The sequence below is a fragment of the Lontra canadensis genome, unplaced genomic scaffold, assembly GCF_010015895.1.
Source record: "Lontra canadensis isolate GAN:19392208 unplaced genomic scaffold, GSC_riverotter_1.0 scaffold62, whole genome shotgun sequence".
Taxonomy (NCBI): Eukaryota; Metazoa; Chordata; class Mammalia; order Carnivora; family Mustelidae; genus Lontra; species Lontra canadensis.
In genome coordinates, this window is record NW_022631056.1 from 7,058,060 (window position 1) to 7,076,616 (window position 18,557).

General features: G+C 35.4%; 1 protein-coding gene across 5 annotated transcripts in view; it reads right to left on the reverse strand.

The window, feature by feature from the left end:
• LOC116879649 (multidrug resistance-associated protein 1-like) overlaps positions 1-18,557 on the reverse strand; it is a 90,615-nt gene that overhangs the window by 51,911 nt on the left and 20,147 nt on the right. For 4 of the 5 annotated variants that reach the window (XM_032878026.1, XM_032878027.1, XM_032878023.1 and 1 more), the window contains 5 exons: positions 17,728-17,905; positions 8,314-8,568; positions 5,578-5,643; positions 3,427-3,564; positions 1,493-1,639 (listed from right to left, as the gene is read on the reverse strand). In XM_032878026.1, the coding sequence (XP_032733917.1) occupies positions 1,493-1,639; positions 3,427-3,564; positions 5,578-5,643; positions 8,314-8,568; positions 17,728-17,905 (784 nt within the window). The remainder of the gene's footprint in view (positions 1-1,492; positions 1,640-3,426; positions 3,565-5,577; positions 5,644-8,313; positions 8,569-17,727; positions 17,906-18,557) is intronic. The other variant, XM_032878024.1, reaches the window with a different exon arrangement.

Here is an 18,557-nt window from a genome sequence, read left to right on the forward strand (position 1 = left end):
CTTCTGAATATTAAACAATAGCTTTGGCAATAATAACACCCAGTTTCAGTAAAATAGCTACAAAAGTGCTTAGCTACACCCAGTTTCAGTAAAATAGCTACAAAAGTGCTTAGCTACAATTAGGATAAATAAGATCAATTTTGTTTTCCTGAAACTGACTTACAAGAAATCTCTAGTGCATTTTTATTCACTCAATGCTAGAAGACATCTATTGTTAATGGATAAGATGTAACTGGGCCATGGTTTGTTTACCAAATGCATCATATTAGTATGCAGGGCTCATTCTCTTTCTTTCCTTTCCTTTTCTTTCTTCCTTTTGATAATTGCTCTCTGTTTTTATTTAGTGAAGGCAGAAGTGTACCATTAGGAGTTGGAGAACACTTTGAGATACCAGACCTTTAGCTAGATTCTAATTTCAAAAGCAAAACAAAACTTATTCTAAGAATGGCATCTTTCTTAAAAGAAGAATGCTACAAAACAAGCGTTGTTACAAGCATCACATCAACAGTACTTCTATGCCCTCTGTTGGTCATTATTAGTAAAATGACAACAACAAAAAAGGTATCCTGTAACAAAGGTGGATTATTTGGTATTCCCTATCTAATTAATTCTTTATTCAAATAATATATATTATTATTACTACTATAATCTCCATATAATGAATACAATTTAATATCATTATTACCATTATAGTTACCATGAAGTAACTATAAGTTACTATTTATTCAAATAATATAAAAGTTTTAAAGGCAAAGTCCTTAATCAAAGAGCTGGTTCTAATAAGCCAAGCTTCACTTTGTGTATGAACTCAGACTTGAGAAAAAGGATCAGTAGGGGACACCCAGGCAATCCAAACCAGACATTCAAAAAATTTAACAAAAAATAGCAGGACAGAGGATTTAAGAAACTCACTTCTTCATATTCCCTGTGGTTTTAGCAGCTTTCTACTCATTACAGTATTCAAAGCATCTCCAGAGACTGGAGATTACAATGAAGGCAGGCTGAACCAAATACTTCATACAAGGTTGGTTGGCAGACTGGTATTAGCCATGCACGGGTCTCCCTGCTTTATTCATTCAGTGCAGAGGAAATGCTGCTGAACCTTGGGAAAACATTCATATCCAGTTCCATGCAAAGCACCTCACTAAAAATTTTCCAACTAAAATCAGAAAATGAGCCTTTTGATGGCACAGCATCTGACACCAGTTTTAAAAAGCTAAATAACAAAAATGAACACTTCGCAAAGAAAACAATATCCTATACTGAAATACTTAAAAGTCATTTTGATAGAAAAAAAGCATAGGCAAAAAAGACATGTCTCCTTCCATTCTTTAAAATTTTCTATTACTCCTTAATTCAGGGAGATTAATTTTGAAAGCAGCGTGAAACTACCACAAAAAGCAAAATAAATAATGAAAAAAAGAAAGAGAGAAAATGTGTAAAACCATAGACTCCAGTGGATGAATGATTCTTAAACATATTTTGGATGTACCTGGACTACAGCTGAGATCACCATTGGTAAATCAAACAGAGGAAGCCTCAAAATATTAAACAAAGACATAGATGTAAACACTTTCGTGGCTGTTAAAATATTTCCTTCATCCAATAAGAAATAGATGCCAAATGTTGCCAGAGACACCTGAAAAATAGAGACATGTTCCTTCCTTCAATGTTCCTTCCAAAAATAGGGGAAAAAATTTAAAACCTGTTTTATTGTTGTTTACAAAAATTCAACGTCATCCAGTGTGATTGCTGAAGAATATAAAATAAACGTTCAGCACACTAAGATACACAGATCATATAATTATATATCTTAGACCATGGCATTCTTGGGACCATGCAGTCCAGCTCCCTTCTGTAAGACACTACGTTCTTAACTAGAGTCACCCCTCCCATTTAAATTGTATACTACTGGAAGTCTGGGTGGCTCAGTTGGTTAGGCATCTGCCTTCAGATCAGGTCACGATTCTGGGGTTCTGGGATCAAGTCCTGCCTCAGGCTCCTTGCTCAATGGAGTGTCTGCTTCTCCCTCTGCCTTTCACTTCCCTTGCTCTCTCTCTGAGAAATAAATTTAAAAATAAATAAAATGTATACTAATTGACCTTTTTTTCAAGATGGAGTATTACGTAAATTTATTTTCCAGTGGTATGTGTATGTTCTGATTCATATGTAGTGGTTATACTTTCTGTGAGTCATAAAATTAACTGAAGAAAGTATGAATAACTTATGGCCCATACCATTTATATTTACTCTTGTAAGTTTCATTTAGAAAAGGCAGAAAAGTTCATATATGCATGAGAAGGTACTGACTATCATGTACCTAAGACTTATCTTAAGGAAAATCTTCTTGGACATTTTTACCAAAGAATTCCAAATGTAAATATTGCTTTTATTTTCATAATACCAACATATATTTTTAAATAAAAAATAACAATATTTTAACTTACCAATGAAAGAGACATATGGAATTTCTCCTGACTCTCTGATCATCGGAAATGGTAACTTTAATTAAATCTGATGCTTCAGTTCTATGTGGTTTCGTTACCCTTTGACTTTTACTCATTGCTTTATACCTCAAGGCAATTTATACTCTAGTTTATATAGCATGGAACTCCTAATGTGTACATGGTATGATAGAGAATGGCCTCCGTTCGTATCAATTTGCCTCCAAATACTAATTCTATAACTTTGAGGATGTATCCCAAACTAGAATGGACTTCCATTTCCTATTGTGAAATGAGAAAAATGAGGCCTTATTATTGCAAGAATGAAATAAGGCAATCTCTATAACTTATCTGACATGCAGGAATAAGATTCAATAAATGTTTATTCTCTTCCCAACTCCATATAGTGTGTGTTGGGTTTTGCTTAAAAGGGATTAATCACACAAATCAAGACATTCTACAGCTGAAACGAAACTCTGGAATACAGGTTATATGGTTTAAGAATAGAATAGCATAGGGGCTCCCCGGTGGCTCAGTGGGTTAAGCCTCAGCCTTCAGCTCGGGTCGTGATCTCAGGGTCCTGGGATGGAGCGCTGCATCGGGCTCTCTGCTCAGCTGGGAGCCTGCTTCCTTCTCTCTCTCTCTGCCTGCCTCTCTGCCTACTTGTGATCTCTCTGTCAAATAAATAAACAAAATCTTTAAAAAAAAAAAGAATAGAATAGCATATGTTTGAACTGTGAGACATTTACAAAGAAGTAAAATTTTATTATTTGTAAAAAATACAGACCAATGAGAAAGCACATATTTTCCCCTTCTTTAAAACTTCCATTCCCTAATCTACATAAATCAATGACTGTATTTCTTGAAAATTTTATTTCAAATATAGAAGATTTCACTTTGGACACCTTAATTCCAGGTAACTTGGAGGTGAATCTACAAATCGAATTTGAAAATCAAAATGGGAAATATTATATACACTCACCAAGAATGGAATGCAAGTTAATGTCAGCATAGAAAATACAGCAAGATACCCAGCTGATTTTTGAACTTCCAATTCCTGTTCTCGAATTTCAATAATCTTCTTTTGATAGGAAGATTCCCATGCATAAAGCTTGAGAATCTGTAAAGGAATCAGACAATGACTATTTGATCATCAATATCAGAGAAGAAATAAAAACATGCATACATGCAAATATACACAGCCTATCCCCCCCCCACATACACAATTGTAAAAGTTAAAAAAAAAAGCTGGTAAACTCATAAAGTAAAATGCCCCTATTTTTAGCTGAGTCAAAATATTTTCTTGAATTGTGATTTTTTGGGGAGGTAGTGGCTGGAAGAAGAAAATCACCATCTCTCTCTAGCCTTAGGTCCTTCTTACCCACCAACAGCTTATTCTTGAGTCAGACTTTGGCAACATCCCAGCTCTTGGCATAAGCTCCATAGCACATTCTGTTTAGCTTAATCTTGGTACTTTTCCTGCTGGTCCAACTCTCACTTCAATCCACTCCTCATTTCTTAATAGCTACGCTCTTCTCCCTGGACTCCCAGTTTCTTGGAAACTGATGGCATGGGACTTGAAGCCATTTTTCAGAAAGATGACTGGTGTTTTGAGATTATAAATTGGAATATAAATAATTTATTTTGTTTCTCTGGAGAACCCTAAAAATCTCTCACTGGCACTGTGAACTTAGACATGACACTTAATTGCACAGAGACTTAGTTTCCTTGTATGAAAAATGAGAATGAGAAATTATTTTCTTGGGGTTTATAAGAATTATATGAGGAAACAGACATAAGTAGAGTGTATGATCCATAGAAAATGTTCACTAAATGGTAGCTACCATCTTATCAGAAAGAGGCCATGGCATCTGTTATCCTTACCCCAGGAATGCTGACCACCCACACCTTTAAACTATGCTGTACTTTCAACTTGCCTATACTTGGTCCTCTACCAGTATTCTCGTTAGTCACTACTGGGATTGCGATTTCAAATTTTAGACTTTGCTCAAATCTTCAGGAGATGTTCTTTATTTTGTCTACACTGTCCTAGTCTTACTAATAATATAAATTTCCTTTTAAGAATATCAATATTTAAAACCTATACACATACACTGCTGTACTTTTTATGAATACAGGGGTTATCAGTTAATCCACTGAGAGGTCCAAGATTCATCTGGATCACATTACTTTGGGAATGTCTGACCTTAATCACATAATCTCAGTTATTTAATAATTTAATCTGAGTTAAATTTCAGAGCTACTTAAGGCTATTCTTAATTTCAGATAAATAAATAAATATTAGTCTCTTTTTAGGGTATCTTTTATCTAACAATATCTTTCACTTTAGTAATTTTCAATGTTGTAAAAGTTCTACATGGCACAATACAGCGTAATTTTTATTGATTCCGAAAGTGAATCAATGTGTACATATCATGGGCATATCCTATGTTTACAATGGTAGATGCACCAGACAGAGGAAATTTCCAATGAAACTATCAGTTCCAGAAGGAAATTCTATGTGGGCTTTGTAAATTTTGCCCTTTAGAAAAACTGTTAAGGCATAATCCAGATGCAACAGGATTTGAAATTCTATCTAACCATCTGAAAGTTCATGAGGTTGGTTTCACTGTTTTATCATAGAGAAAATATTAATGGCATGTGGCGTAACTTCCTTATGGAACAAGTAACTTCCTTATAATGTACCTTTTGCAGAATAACATTTGTATGATAATTTCTATTCCACATAAAAGAACCTGAATGACATGTCATCATTTCCCGCATATAAACCTGCCTTCACACTGAGGATGACATTATTGCCACTCTCACCTGCTTTATTCCAACTCTTCTACCCAATCCCTTCAAACAAGCCATTTTTTTCATCTTTTGGGGTATTTGTGTTCACTTTTTGGGTGAGAAACAAAAAAAAAAAAACTGCATTTTATTTGGTTTTATTTAAATACTATTTTAGCAATAAGAATTCCTATACATCTGAAATCTTTAATACTCTGCCAATAATTTTATATACAATTATATAATTACTTTGATATTAAAAATGATAAAAAATTCATTTATTGACTAACATTGCTATATTCTAAATAGTGAAATTAAAGTCATATTCCTTGTATATTACCTTAATTCCGTGTAAGATTTCATTGAGTAGTTTTATCTGTTTATCTTTGTTCTTCGTTTGGCTTTTCTATTTAAGGGAATAAAATGATAGCATATTTGAGAAAACACTATTTTATCCTTATTATTGCTTGGATATTGCTAATAATTTAACTTACATGGCCACAGCTATTTAAAAAATACAGTCTATTTTTTCCATTTTACATAATATTTAGTTGAAAATCATCTTAAAATATTCATATATTATTCTACTGATAATGTTAAAAATCAGTTATAAATAGATATTTTGAAACCTAAAAGTAGTCAGCAGTAGATATAAGGTGTACATTTCACAAAATAGCACAAAATATAGTATTAATTTAGATGTAATTTGTTTAAAATTGAATAATAAAATAATATCCATCTTCTATTAAAATGGGATAAAATTCCCCAAACTCTATCAATTATTTACATATAGAATACATATATATCATAACAGAAGTATCACAGGAATAAAAATAAAGGTCTGTATATTGTACATACACTATCTTGAGTATTAATACTTGTGATTAAAATGTGTATTTTAAGATTCCTGGGTGGCTCAGTCAGTTAAACATCTGCCTTTGGCTCAGGTCATGATCCCAGGGTCCTGGAATCAAGTCCCACATTGGGCTCCTTGCTCAGCAGGGTGCCTGCTTCTCCCTCTGCCTGCGCCCTCTCTCTCTCTCTCTCTCTCTCACAATTAAATAAAAAAAAGTCTTTTAAAAAAATGTGTATTTTCAAATACTGCCTCTTCTTTGGCAAAGCCTATGTAATTACTGTGTATTTATTCAAATATTTAACATTTATATTATTTTATCCTTATTATTGCTTGGATATTGCTTCTTTTTTTAAGATTTTATTTATTTATTTGACAGACAGAAATCACAAGTAGGCAGAGAGAGAGGAGGAAGCAGGCTCCCCACTGAGCAGAGAGCCTGATGTGGGGCTCAATCCCAGGACCCTGGGATCATGACCTGAGCCAAAGGCAGAGGCTTTAACCCACTGAGCCACCCAGGCGCCCCTGGATATTGCTTCTTAAGAGTTTCTTCTAATAATACTGTCACAATTATAATACAAATAATCATAAGTACAATATTTGTATATCTAACAAAGTACACATTTACATGTTAATATCCGTAATATTGTTTGCACAATTAAAGGCCTATTTTCTGCTTAGCATATTTGTACATAATATTGCACTCTTTGAAAGTTTTAGGCCTCTACATTAAGGTCCCCCACATCTATTTCTAGTCCTAAATATCTGAATTTAAGTTATTTAAAATATAAAAATGTTTAAAAAGCTAGCTTAAAAGTATTTATTAAAATTATAAACAAGCTTGTTATTCTAAACACTAGTGTGTCAGTGGTTCATAATTACTTCATAGTCACATGGTATTTTCTGGTTCTCATCTTTAAAGACTAGTCATCTTTTTGGTAATTATTTGGTAATGAATCTGAATTCTTAAAATTCAGAAAAATATAAAAGAAGGTGTAAATCCTCATCACCTCAATGTGTTAAGGTAATAAGTGAAAAATCTCCCTCCTTCCATCTAATTCTACTTTCTAGGTAAGATTAATTAATTAATTTATTTACTTATTTATTCATTTATTTAAAGGTAGGCTCCATGCTGAATCAATGACCCTGAGATCAAGAGCTGGTGACCTGACCACCTGAGCCACCCAAGCGCCCCTCTAGGTAACTATTCTTCAAAGATGGCTTTATCTCTAGATTCTTTCTATGCATATACAAATTCATTCATATCTATATAACTTCATTTATGCATCTCTATAATACCCACATGCATTGGCATATTCACATTTTAAAAACTGGATTAAGGATAGTTATGTACCTATGTGCATAATATACACATATACATACATACATGTGTTTCTTTCTTTTTTCCCCTAATATCTGATTGACATATTTGCATGTCCATATATAGATATTATTCATCTCTGATCCACTTAAAATAATAAGTGCCATAAGCAATACAGCTGCACCTGTGTCATTACTTTAACACATGAAACCATTTGTCTCTCTCCTGACGGCGTGTGTGGCTTTCCAGGGCACTGAACTGTGTCCTGTTTCTCCATTCCTACAGTACAGCACTGTGCACACTGTCTGGCACATGGCAGGTGTCAAAAAAATTAAGATGAACGACTGAATGTAAAGGAAGAATATTCAAATGAATTCAGTTAAGCACTTACTATCTCCTTGCTGTACGAGGTCACTCCTGGATCACTGTAGCCCATTCTTTAGACACAATATACGCTCACCCCCCAGGCTGTTTGTACACCGTTTTTTCTGCTTAGTAAATCTTTTTCTCAGATACCCACATGGATTCCTCCCTTACCCTGCTGATATATCGTTTCCTTCCTGAGGACTTTACTGCCCCTGTATGTGAAATGGCGCTCTTTGTTACTCTATCGCCCTAGTCTAAGTTCTGTTTCTTTCTATACAAATTAACACCAGGCATTATCTTCTTTATTTATTTCTTAATGCCTGTCTCCTCTAATGAAAGCAGGAGCTGATCAGCTCTCCTTACTGCTGAACTTTGCACAGGACAGATATCCAATCAATACTGGTTGAATGAATGAATGAATGATAAATCTGGATTATTTCCACATGTACAGAATTAACTAGATGGTTACTGTCAACTCTAGTCAGAAAATTCAGCTTCTGTTTGACATATGTCAAAGGACGCTGTCTTTTTCTTACCTTTAGCTTTTTGACTCTAGTTGCAACTAAAGCATTTACTGGTATCACAAACACAAGGACTGCCACCCCTGCTAACACAGCTGGACCCAGCTCTTGCCAAAGAAGTGATATGGCCATCAGGATCTGAAAAGGGGCTGACCAGAGGAGACTGAGGTTTGCTGTCAAGTCCATGAGCTGCTGGGCATCTGCTGACATCAAGTTAGTAATTTCCCCAGTTGAAAACCTCTTTCGAGAAACATTAGATAGAAGTAGGGCCTGAGAAAAGAGAGGCAAAATATTTAAAGAGTTCTGTAGATGGTGGGGCATCTTTATCGCCAAATGATGGTAACTTTTAATGTCAATTTTCAATACATTTAGGAAAGTCTACAAGATTATTTATGTGTTAGGATTATGAAACACTGAAACTTTTAAAAATGATTTTAGATGAAGAAGATACAATTACTGATCAAAACACATAGTTCTAAACTTTACCACATATTTGTAGAGAGTAACTTTTGGATTCCCAAGCAAATATATTCACCAAAACCCCTCCACAACTTATCAATTACAAAATTGCAATCTAGCCTAGGGGTGCCTAGCTGGCTCAGTCAGAAGAGCATGCGACTCCTGATCTCCAGCTCATGAATTCAAGCCCCATATTAGGCACAGAACTCACTAAAAAAAAAAAAAGAAAGAAAGAAAGAAAAGAAAAGAAAAAAAGAAATCTATCCTAGATTTCTAGCATTGAGGATCCCCTCCATTTTCTGCCACCCCTATAATGCTAAACCATCTAAATTTTATCAGTACAAAGTACATAAATAATTCAATAATTACCAAATGAATGCTGATGAATAGTACATGCTTGAAATTATAAAGTTTAAAGATGACACTGTCCCAGTTCTCAAGAAGATTATAATTTGGTTGTGGAGTCCACTCCCCACCACCCACATACACCTCCTACACAGGATGGTCGTAAACATAAAAATAGTTAAGAAGGGCCATGGGAATTTGGAGAGAGAAAAATACTGGAAAGGCTTCTTGGAGCAGATGGAAATACATCTTTTCTTCCAGAACCCAATTCTCACTTTCTGTGCACATTATTTTAATATTTGTATATTGAATTCAATATTCCCAAGCTTAATTATTGGTAACTCCTACTAAGCTTGATCTTAGAAATTCATTTATTAAATTCTCCACCCATTTAAAATTCCCAGTGAAATGCATAAGTAAATTGTCAAAGTGGTCGAGAATTGGTATGTGTACTGGAAGCCAGGCAAAAAAGCCCATTCATATGCCAAGAATTTTAAGGAATTTCCACTACACTGATTTAAAGAGACAGAACAGAGAGGTGGAACTATCAAGAGTAAATGAGATACAGGAAGCACTCAAAGTCTGTTTTTTCAATAAATGAATAAGACAAAGCCTCCCCCAAAAAAGGCCCATGTGGAAAATAAGTAGTCAGGGTCTTCAGTGGACCTCTTCTGACATTCCTAAACTCAAAGCAGGAGGGCTTCATGCAAAGGGGGAGGCCACAGGGCCCCCTGGAGGGACTGCTCAGTCCTGAGACGTTCACAAGGTTCCAGGATCCCCCAAGCTCTATGGGTTACTTCAGTGTCCAATCCTCATTTACATTTCTACACAGTGAATTGGAAACATTTCTGTTACTGATTAGTAAGAGGGGACAGTTGTGCTGATGATACAAGAGAATGACCACTACAGACACAAGCGAGGAAAAAGGAAAAATACTAGTCCCTATGACAGTCAAGCTTTAGCCATGTCTCCTCCAAAGGTAACTCTTTACTCCTGATTCGTTACTGACCACCTAATGCAGCCAAGTGAAACAATGGAAATCCAAGCACAAAACTCTCATTTCATTAAGTCTCCAATATCTCTCCAACGATGTCCACTATTCTCTAATAAAATCCAGCAGCAACTTAAAATTATAAAAAATATATTTTCTCTCATCCTTCTATAAGGAAAAGATAAATAGTATTTAGTACTTATAAAAATACTAGCAGATTGAAGAGTTCAAAGTAGCTCAATTAGCCAAGGAATCAAATGAATGACCTCCTATTGGAAAAAACATATCACAAGAAACATAAATATATGGCTATCTCTTTGTAATCTTTATAATGGAAGAACATGATACCCATTAAAAATGAGTAAGAACAGAAAAATTACTTCAAATTGAAAGCATAAATGTCAAATTTAAAAAAATGTAACGGAGGCACCAAAAATCTAAGAGTATTACAACAAATGGAATTCTTAAACTATGAGTAGATATGCCAAAAAACTTTCCCCAGAAATTAGAGAAAACATGTTTTTAAAAATGAAATGATTTTTTAAAAACACTTCAAGCATAGAGAAATTTCAAAATCACACACACACAAGATATAAATATATACACATTTATGTATACGGTACATAAACATATATTAATACAAATATTGATATATTTACATTTATATTTCTTTATAAATTCAGAGTAATGAATAACACAACTTCTAGAGGAGAATGCCTAGGTTCCAGGGCCAGTTACCCTGTTTCACATCTCTTTGACTATGGGTAAGTCACTCATTGTTCTGAGTTTAAGTTTCCTTATATTATATGTCCACACACACACAATCATTATATCTACAGCAACCTCTGTATCTACAACTGATTGTATCTACTTCTATGCACATAACAGTGCTTAAAACAGAGTGCAACAGACACATATGTTAATATGTGTTTATTATATATGTATTATTAATGTTTACTACATATGTATATTACATATACAGATAACACATAAAATACACACATATATTACACACATAAAACACAACACATAACACAATTTACAAGCAAAGAATAAGAAGAAATAATTTTAAAAAAATAGAAATCTTGGCCGCCTGGGTGGCTCAGTGGGTTAAGCCGCTGCCTTGGGCTCAGGTCATGATCTCAGGGTCCTGGGATCCAGCCCCGCATCAGGCTCTCTGCTCAGCAGGGAGCCTGCTTCCTCCTCTCTCTCTGGCTACTTGTGATCTCTCTCTCTCTCAAATAAATAAATAAATAAAATCTTTTTTAAAAAAAGTAGAAATCTCTCTAAATGAAGGAAAGATTTTAAACCAATAGCAGTCAGAAAATAGTAGTCTAATTAAAAAACAGTATACCTCCTCTTACCCTGGTGAAATCTGTAAATTTTATAATGTTAAAATTATCCTGAAAAAGAAATACTTACAAGTACCCAAACACAGAAAAATCAAAACAAGACATGTTATCCTAAAATGGTGGGGTAAGAGGTAGGGGTTGGCAGGCACTTTGTTATGTACTGAGTGAACCATATGTATTATGAGTGAAGATGAGGATAGCAAGGTGGAAAGCAAAAGAGCAGAAAAATTGAAAATAGTAGGAAAAAAGTTTAAAATATATACGAAAGTTTCTGCTATGCATTTATTTAAATTTATGCTTAGATATAAGAATAAATGTACTTAAAAACAAAATCAAACAGATTATTTTTTTAAGATTTCATTTATTTATTTGAGAGAGAGAGAGAGAGCACATCAGCATACACTCGCGAAGAACCTAAACAGGGGGTGGGGCAGAGGGAGAAGCAGACCCCCAGCTGAGCAGGAAACAGGATCAGGACCTAAGCAAAGCCAATCCCTTACAGGACTGAGCCACCCAGGCGCCCCCTCAAATTGATTAAATACAAAAAAAGAATCATAAAGAAGTCATATAACAATGTATTTTCTCAATATGTTCTGTCAAGATATTTTATGAAGCACAGGGTATTATATGTAAACAATGAATCCTGGAATACTACATCAAAAACTAATGACATTCTGTATGGTAACTAACATAATAAAAACTTTAAAAATGAAGTAAATAATAGATTATAAAACAGTGTATTACAAATATATATGTATGCAGGTAAAATAAATGTTAGGAGAAAAATACACCGATGCTTATGTTTGCAATCTAGAATTATGAATGGTTGCCATTTTCTCTTTCCTATTTTTGTATTACGCATATTTTCTGCAATATACATGAGAAAATTTGCCTTAAAAATTGTTTTTAAAATATTAAGGAAAAGACTAAAGAGCACTATATAACTGGATTTTGTTCTGATGGCATTTTTAACATCAAGAGCACTGATTTCTCTTTCAGTATTTTTGACTGCCAAACTTTTATGTTTCTGTAAGGAACAAAATGCACAAGCCATGAAGGAGAATTTAGTTACTGCTTATTGCTAAATTATACAATCTAACAAACAATTTGGAAAAATATTGTAATATGATAGCACAATTATACTGGATGATGCAACATGTTCTAGAATTGTCTGATAAAAAAGTATTTAAAAAGATAAAAGAGAGAAAGCCAGAGTGAGGTAAAGAGAAAACCAATGGTAAAATCTAAAACCATATAAAAAGTTGGGAGTTTATAAATACTCTTCAATCAAAATGATAATCAACCAATTTTCATTTACAATTACATTTTAATCATAATCACTTTCACAAAACTCTGTTATTTTTAAATTCCATCCAATTTTGAGATTTCTTTTCTACAATATTTTCTTTACCTAGTCTACAGACACACACACACACACACACACGCACAGCACAACGATGTGATTTATCACTTCCTGAAATTTCATTGATTTCATTTGTTGAATTATACTCTAACAAGACCCGGATGAACCAGATAATGCTCCAGCCTCAAAAACCTGTATTGACTGGAAATATTGTGATTATCCCTGCCCTCAATACACTAACATATCACTTTATCATCTGATGATGAATTTTGTTTGCAATTTCACATTCTCCCTCTTGTATATTTGCTCCTTTCTAGACTCACTGCCATGGTCCTCGTTCATATCTTTTTTTCCAGAACTACTGAAATAGTTCTAAGGTACCCCTTATTTCCAATCCTCTCTATTTTCATTAGTTTCTCCTGTTCATCCGTCTGCCCTATGACTCAAATGAGTCCCAATTTCCTCTAGAATTAAAGTCTGTTTTTACAATGTATCTTTCAAGTTTCTGAAAAAAGAGCGGCAGTCCCTTCTGTTTTACCGTTCTACCCCTCCCCACCATCCTACTCCATAAAAATATGATCTCTAGCTAAATTAATCTACTCATCATTTTCTGAGCAAGCCATGTATTCATCTGTGTACTCCCTCCCACAACATATTCCCAACAGTAGAGTCTTTGCCTCATGCAACTCACCCTTCTGACTTAAACCATGCAATATTATGCAATATTAACCATGACACTTTCCTGACTATCCTAGCTATAAGCCATCGAAGTCACATAATTTAGATCTGGAAGGGGCCTAAAAATTCCTCACCCAGTGATTCTAAACCAACAGTTACTAAACTTCTAAAGAGATACGGTATACCTAAAGGTGGACCCTCATAACATTTATAGGAACTCATTCTTCTTCAGTTTTTTTTTTTTTTTAATTTATTTATTTGACAAAGACAGACAGAGAACACAAGTAGGGTGAGCGGCAGGGGGAGAGAAAGAAGCAACTTTTCCGCTGAGCAGGGAGCCCAATGAGGGGGTCGATCCCAGGACCCTGGGATCATGATCTGAGCCGAAGGCAGATGCTTAACCAACTGAGCCACCCAGGCGCCCCTCTTCTTCAGTTCTTCTGTATGCAAAAGAGTATGCCAGGATTCTCTTTTTGACTCTAAGTGCAGGATTTGGATTCTGTTTCTCCTCTTTCTGACTACATTTAAGTGTTTTAATTTTTAACTTTAATTTTTATTTTTTTAATTGTATTAAGTTTTATTAATTTTCTTGCATTTTATAGTTATCACAATTAAGGTTAAGAACAAATCTTTAAACTACACATATAGACAGTGTAGGCACTGCACTATTGTCCAATAATGGTAGCCACTAGCTATGTGTTGTTATTAAATGTAATTAAAATTAAAAATTCACTTCCTTATGAGCCACAGTTCAAGGGCTCAATATGTGGCTAGTGGCTGCCAAACCGGGTAGTGTGGATGTATTACTTTTGTTTAGTTAAAAAAATGTTTTAGAAGTCAGTAAGTTTTTATTGTATTTTGGTTATTTTACTTTATTTCATTTTTTTTTTCAGATACCTCCTTCAACATAAAACAATACTTTGGTCTCTAACTCAAAGCTATTCTGTCAGTACCCCATGTTCCAAATCTCTCCTGTTTTTCCTCTCCCACCTTTTTAAAAAATTGTGATATATTTAATTGACATATATTAGTTTCATGTGTGTAACAAAATTATTTGGTATTTGATACGCTGCAAAACGATCACAAGTCTAGTTACATTCATCACCACATATAGTTACAAAAATTTTATTTTTTGTGATTAGAACTTTTAAGATCTACTCTCTTAGCAGCTTTCAAATACATAATACTTTTTTTTTTTAAGGATTTTATTTATTTATTTGAGAGAGAGAGAGCAAGCACAAGCATGGGGAGAGGCAGAGGGAGAGAGAAAGGGAGAAGTAGACTCCCTGCTGAGCAGGGAGTCTGATGTGGGGCTCAATCCTAGGACCCCCTGATCATGGCCTGAGCTGAAGGCAGTGGCTTAACTGACTGGGCCACCCAAGTGCTCATCACAATATGGTATTATTAACTATAATTGCCATGCTGCATGATACATCCTCACAACATTTATTTTTTAACTACAAGTTTTTTACCTTCTGATCACCTTAACCTTTTTTTTTTTTTTTTTTTTTACCTTAACTCATTTTTAAGATCACAAAGATTATACTGGACAGTGTTTGGAGGAAGAATGCCCCCAGACAGCCCATATTAAACCCAGGACTAACTGATGCTGCTTTTGAAGCATATCCTGTTTCTTAGTCCTCAAGAATTGTCATGGGGCCTGCACCTGTGAGCTAAGGGGTAACAAAATCTGAACTTTGAGACTCATGAACTCTTAAAGTTATCAAGTGGAATGCGGCCCATGTTTTTCCCACAAACCTTAAAAATGATATTCCTTGAACTTTATTCCAAACCATCAGCAGTCATGTGGAGGGACAGAGAACAAGAAATTCCTAACATTTCCCTTGCTCACCAAGAAAAGGATCTGAGACCATGTTTACCCCACTCTTATAGCAAGTCCCTAATGAAGTAGAGCCAATGTCAGATTAATATGGGTCCTCTGGTGCCACTATGAGAGCCATTTTGGATATTGAAGGTATCTAAATACGATAAAAGTCAGAATTCTACAACCTGTAAGGAGAATGGAAATCTGGGATGCCTGGGTGGCTCAGTCGGTTAAGCGGCTGCCTTCGGCTCTGGTCACGATCCTAATGTCCTGGGATCGAGTCCCACATCAGGCTACCTGCTTGGTGGGAGCCTCCTTCTCACTCAGCCTCTGCCTGCCACTCTGCCTGCTTGTGCTCTCTCTCTCTCTCTGAGACAAATAAATAAATAAAATCTTTAAAAAGGGGCGGGGGGAATGTAAATCTAACTACCTTAATTAGTTCCACAGAGACAGACTCTAGGAAAGCGGGTGTAGGATACAACACTTAGAAAAAAGGCGAACCTTATATCACTGCCACATTTAAGTGCCATCTCAGTGCCTCAGTACAGGTTATAACAACACAGGGTATGACTTCTGCTGCTTGTTGGATGGACTTGGCATTAAACCATAATGCATACACAAAGCCCTACTGAGCTGGCTTGATTGCTGCACTCCTTTGATCTTGAGTGCTCTTTGTTCTTAAACCACCTCTAGGGAATTGGTGGTTTCCTCCCTGTAGTCAGGGTTACCTCTCCCGTTATTATCTCCAGGGTCTCTCTACCCTTGAAATAGACTCACCTACAATGCTTGATTTTCTTTTTTCATTTGACAGCTTGTTCTAATTTCTACTACAGTCCACTCTTTTATATTTGTATATCCATCCAAATCCTGTTTCCAAACTCCAATGTGGTAATCACTGAATGAAATCCTGTTCCATATGGACTATAGATCAAAAACAGGTGTTAAGATTTAAACTGATTCCTAGACTCTTTGATATCCTTCCTCCATATTAGGATTTCTCAGAATTTGCAGCTTCTAGAATTATGACCCTAACAGTATATACCTGCATTTGGGCTAAGACCATTCCTTACCCCCATTTTGGCCCAATATGGCCAAATGGCCTATAAACTTCATGCCCAGCTCAGCCCAAATTATAATACTTCCGTCCGCTAATACAAATTCTACACCTTTCCCAAAGACCATATGAAGGCTTCCTTTCTATGTGAAACCTTCTTTAACTGCACACAATCTTTGTAGATTTCCTGCTTATCTGACCTCTTATAAAACCTGCATTTAGTTCTACATATTAATATGTATACTAATGATTCCCCCCAATTTCTTGAAGGCAGTGGCTCAGTTATTCATTTACTCAGTCATCCAACTTTTATAAAAATACATTAAAGTCACTCTCCCAGATAATAAAAGTACAACAGGTAAATAGGTTTCTATTTCAAATCTTAAGGAGCCCACAATTTACAGAAGAGTACAGAGTAAGATGGCAAAATACACTTGATTGACTAATTCAGGTGATAATTATGGGAAGGAAGAAACTCTTTAATTGTTCATAACTATGAAGCCTAAGTAAAAGGCTCTGAATGGTAAAGAGGTGGTACTTAAAATTGCATTTTCAAGAAAGAACAAATTAAACCTCAGTATGATCACAGGTATAAAGGTCAGCCAGGTTGTTTTGGAGGTGGGTGGCTACAGAGGCAGAGCCTAGAATGAAAGAGAAGCAGATAATGATTGTATAGAGAAAGATGGCTTTGCTGCACGAGAAAGCAAGTAGAGCCAGCAGAGGAAGAGGAAAAAAGTAATATGAAGAATTAAAATGATCATGAAAAGAAGAAACTTTACTGATACATAAACACAGACAACCATGAAAACATTCATCGCCTTCATTTTGGGAGGAGGAGTTTGGTGACGCAACAGTGACCGGGCTCACCAGAATTTGCAGGAGGGGTAGGGACTACAGAGAAATTAATACAATTAACATGGATGAGTCAAAGTTCTTTTAAAGCAAAACAAATGTGAGTGCTGTGAAGTGTGTAAACCTGGCGATTCACAGGCCTGTACCCCTGGGGCTAATAATACATTATATGTTAATTAAAAAAAAAAAAGGCAAAACTAACATACACTCAAAGGGCACCCTAGGAACCTTTTAATACTCTCTTATTTTAAAGTATGCAAGGAAAGAAACCATTTAGAAATGGAGAATTTCAGGGCACCTGGGTGGCTCAGTGGGTTAAGCCTCTGCTTTCAGCTCAGGTCATGATCTCAGGGTCCTGGGATTGAGCCCCGCATCGGGCTCTCTGCTCAGCAGGGAGCCTGTTTCCTCCTCTCTCTGCCTGCCACTACTTGTGATCTCTCTCTGTCAAAAAAATAAATAAAATCTTAAAAAAAATTTGTTTTAAAAATGGAGAATTCCTTAATTTTTTACCTTTTTGTAGATGAGTCCAATTACAGCTGTCTTAATTTTTGCTGAAGTGAGCATGTTAAAACGTTGGTATTGCTGAAGGACCAAGGTTTGCAAAAAGACTACAACAAAAAGTGCCAAAGCATAACCATAGCCACTCCATCCAAAATCTGGACGATGTTCACAGAAAATGATCATTTGCCTGGATGTCATATGGAAATTGAGAAAGGGGAAGAAAGGTTAAACATCTGAGGTAGTTAAATGCTTATAGGAGTTAAGTGTTGTCCAAATGTTACACACACTCACATGTCTACCTGCTCTTTTTCTCTTCTTGCCAAGTTGGCCTCTTTTCTCCCCTTTATTTTTAATCCAAGTCTTGTAATAATAAAGTAAACAGAATCAACAGTTACCTTCAGAGGCTTTTGAGTACAAGGTGAATCTCTAGTTTTCTTACGGTAATCTCACCAATGAACGGTTCTGGCCTAACTTCATCATACAAACTGAGACACAAAGACCGTTAAAGCTTCTTTTTTTATCATTATCATGAATTTTGTTAAATATAGGGAAACATGACAATTAGAATGTTAAGTAGTGAATCTCTCAGAATGGCACACAGTTTTTTTCAAAGGCCTGAATTTTATCTCACCTCTTATTACTTTTGTCCGTATCCAGTTTCTCTCTACTCTATCTTCCCACATTTCCTCTTAAGTTTGGTGACAGCATGGTCACGATGATCACGGTCAGTGCTGGGGTACAGTGGGGTACAGTGGGGATGGTTCTAATCATAGCTCTCTTGGTTGCTTATTGTCCTTCAACTGTGAACACTGGTTACAACTCCAAACGCCTCATATCAT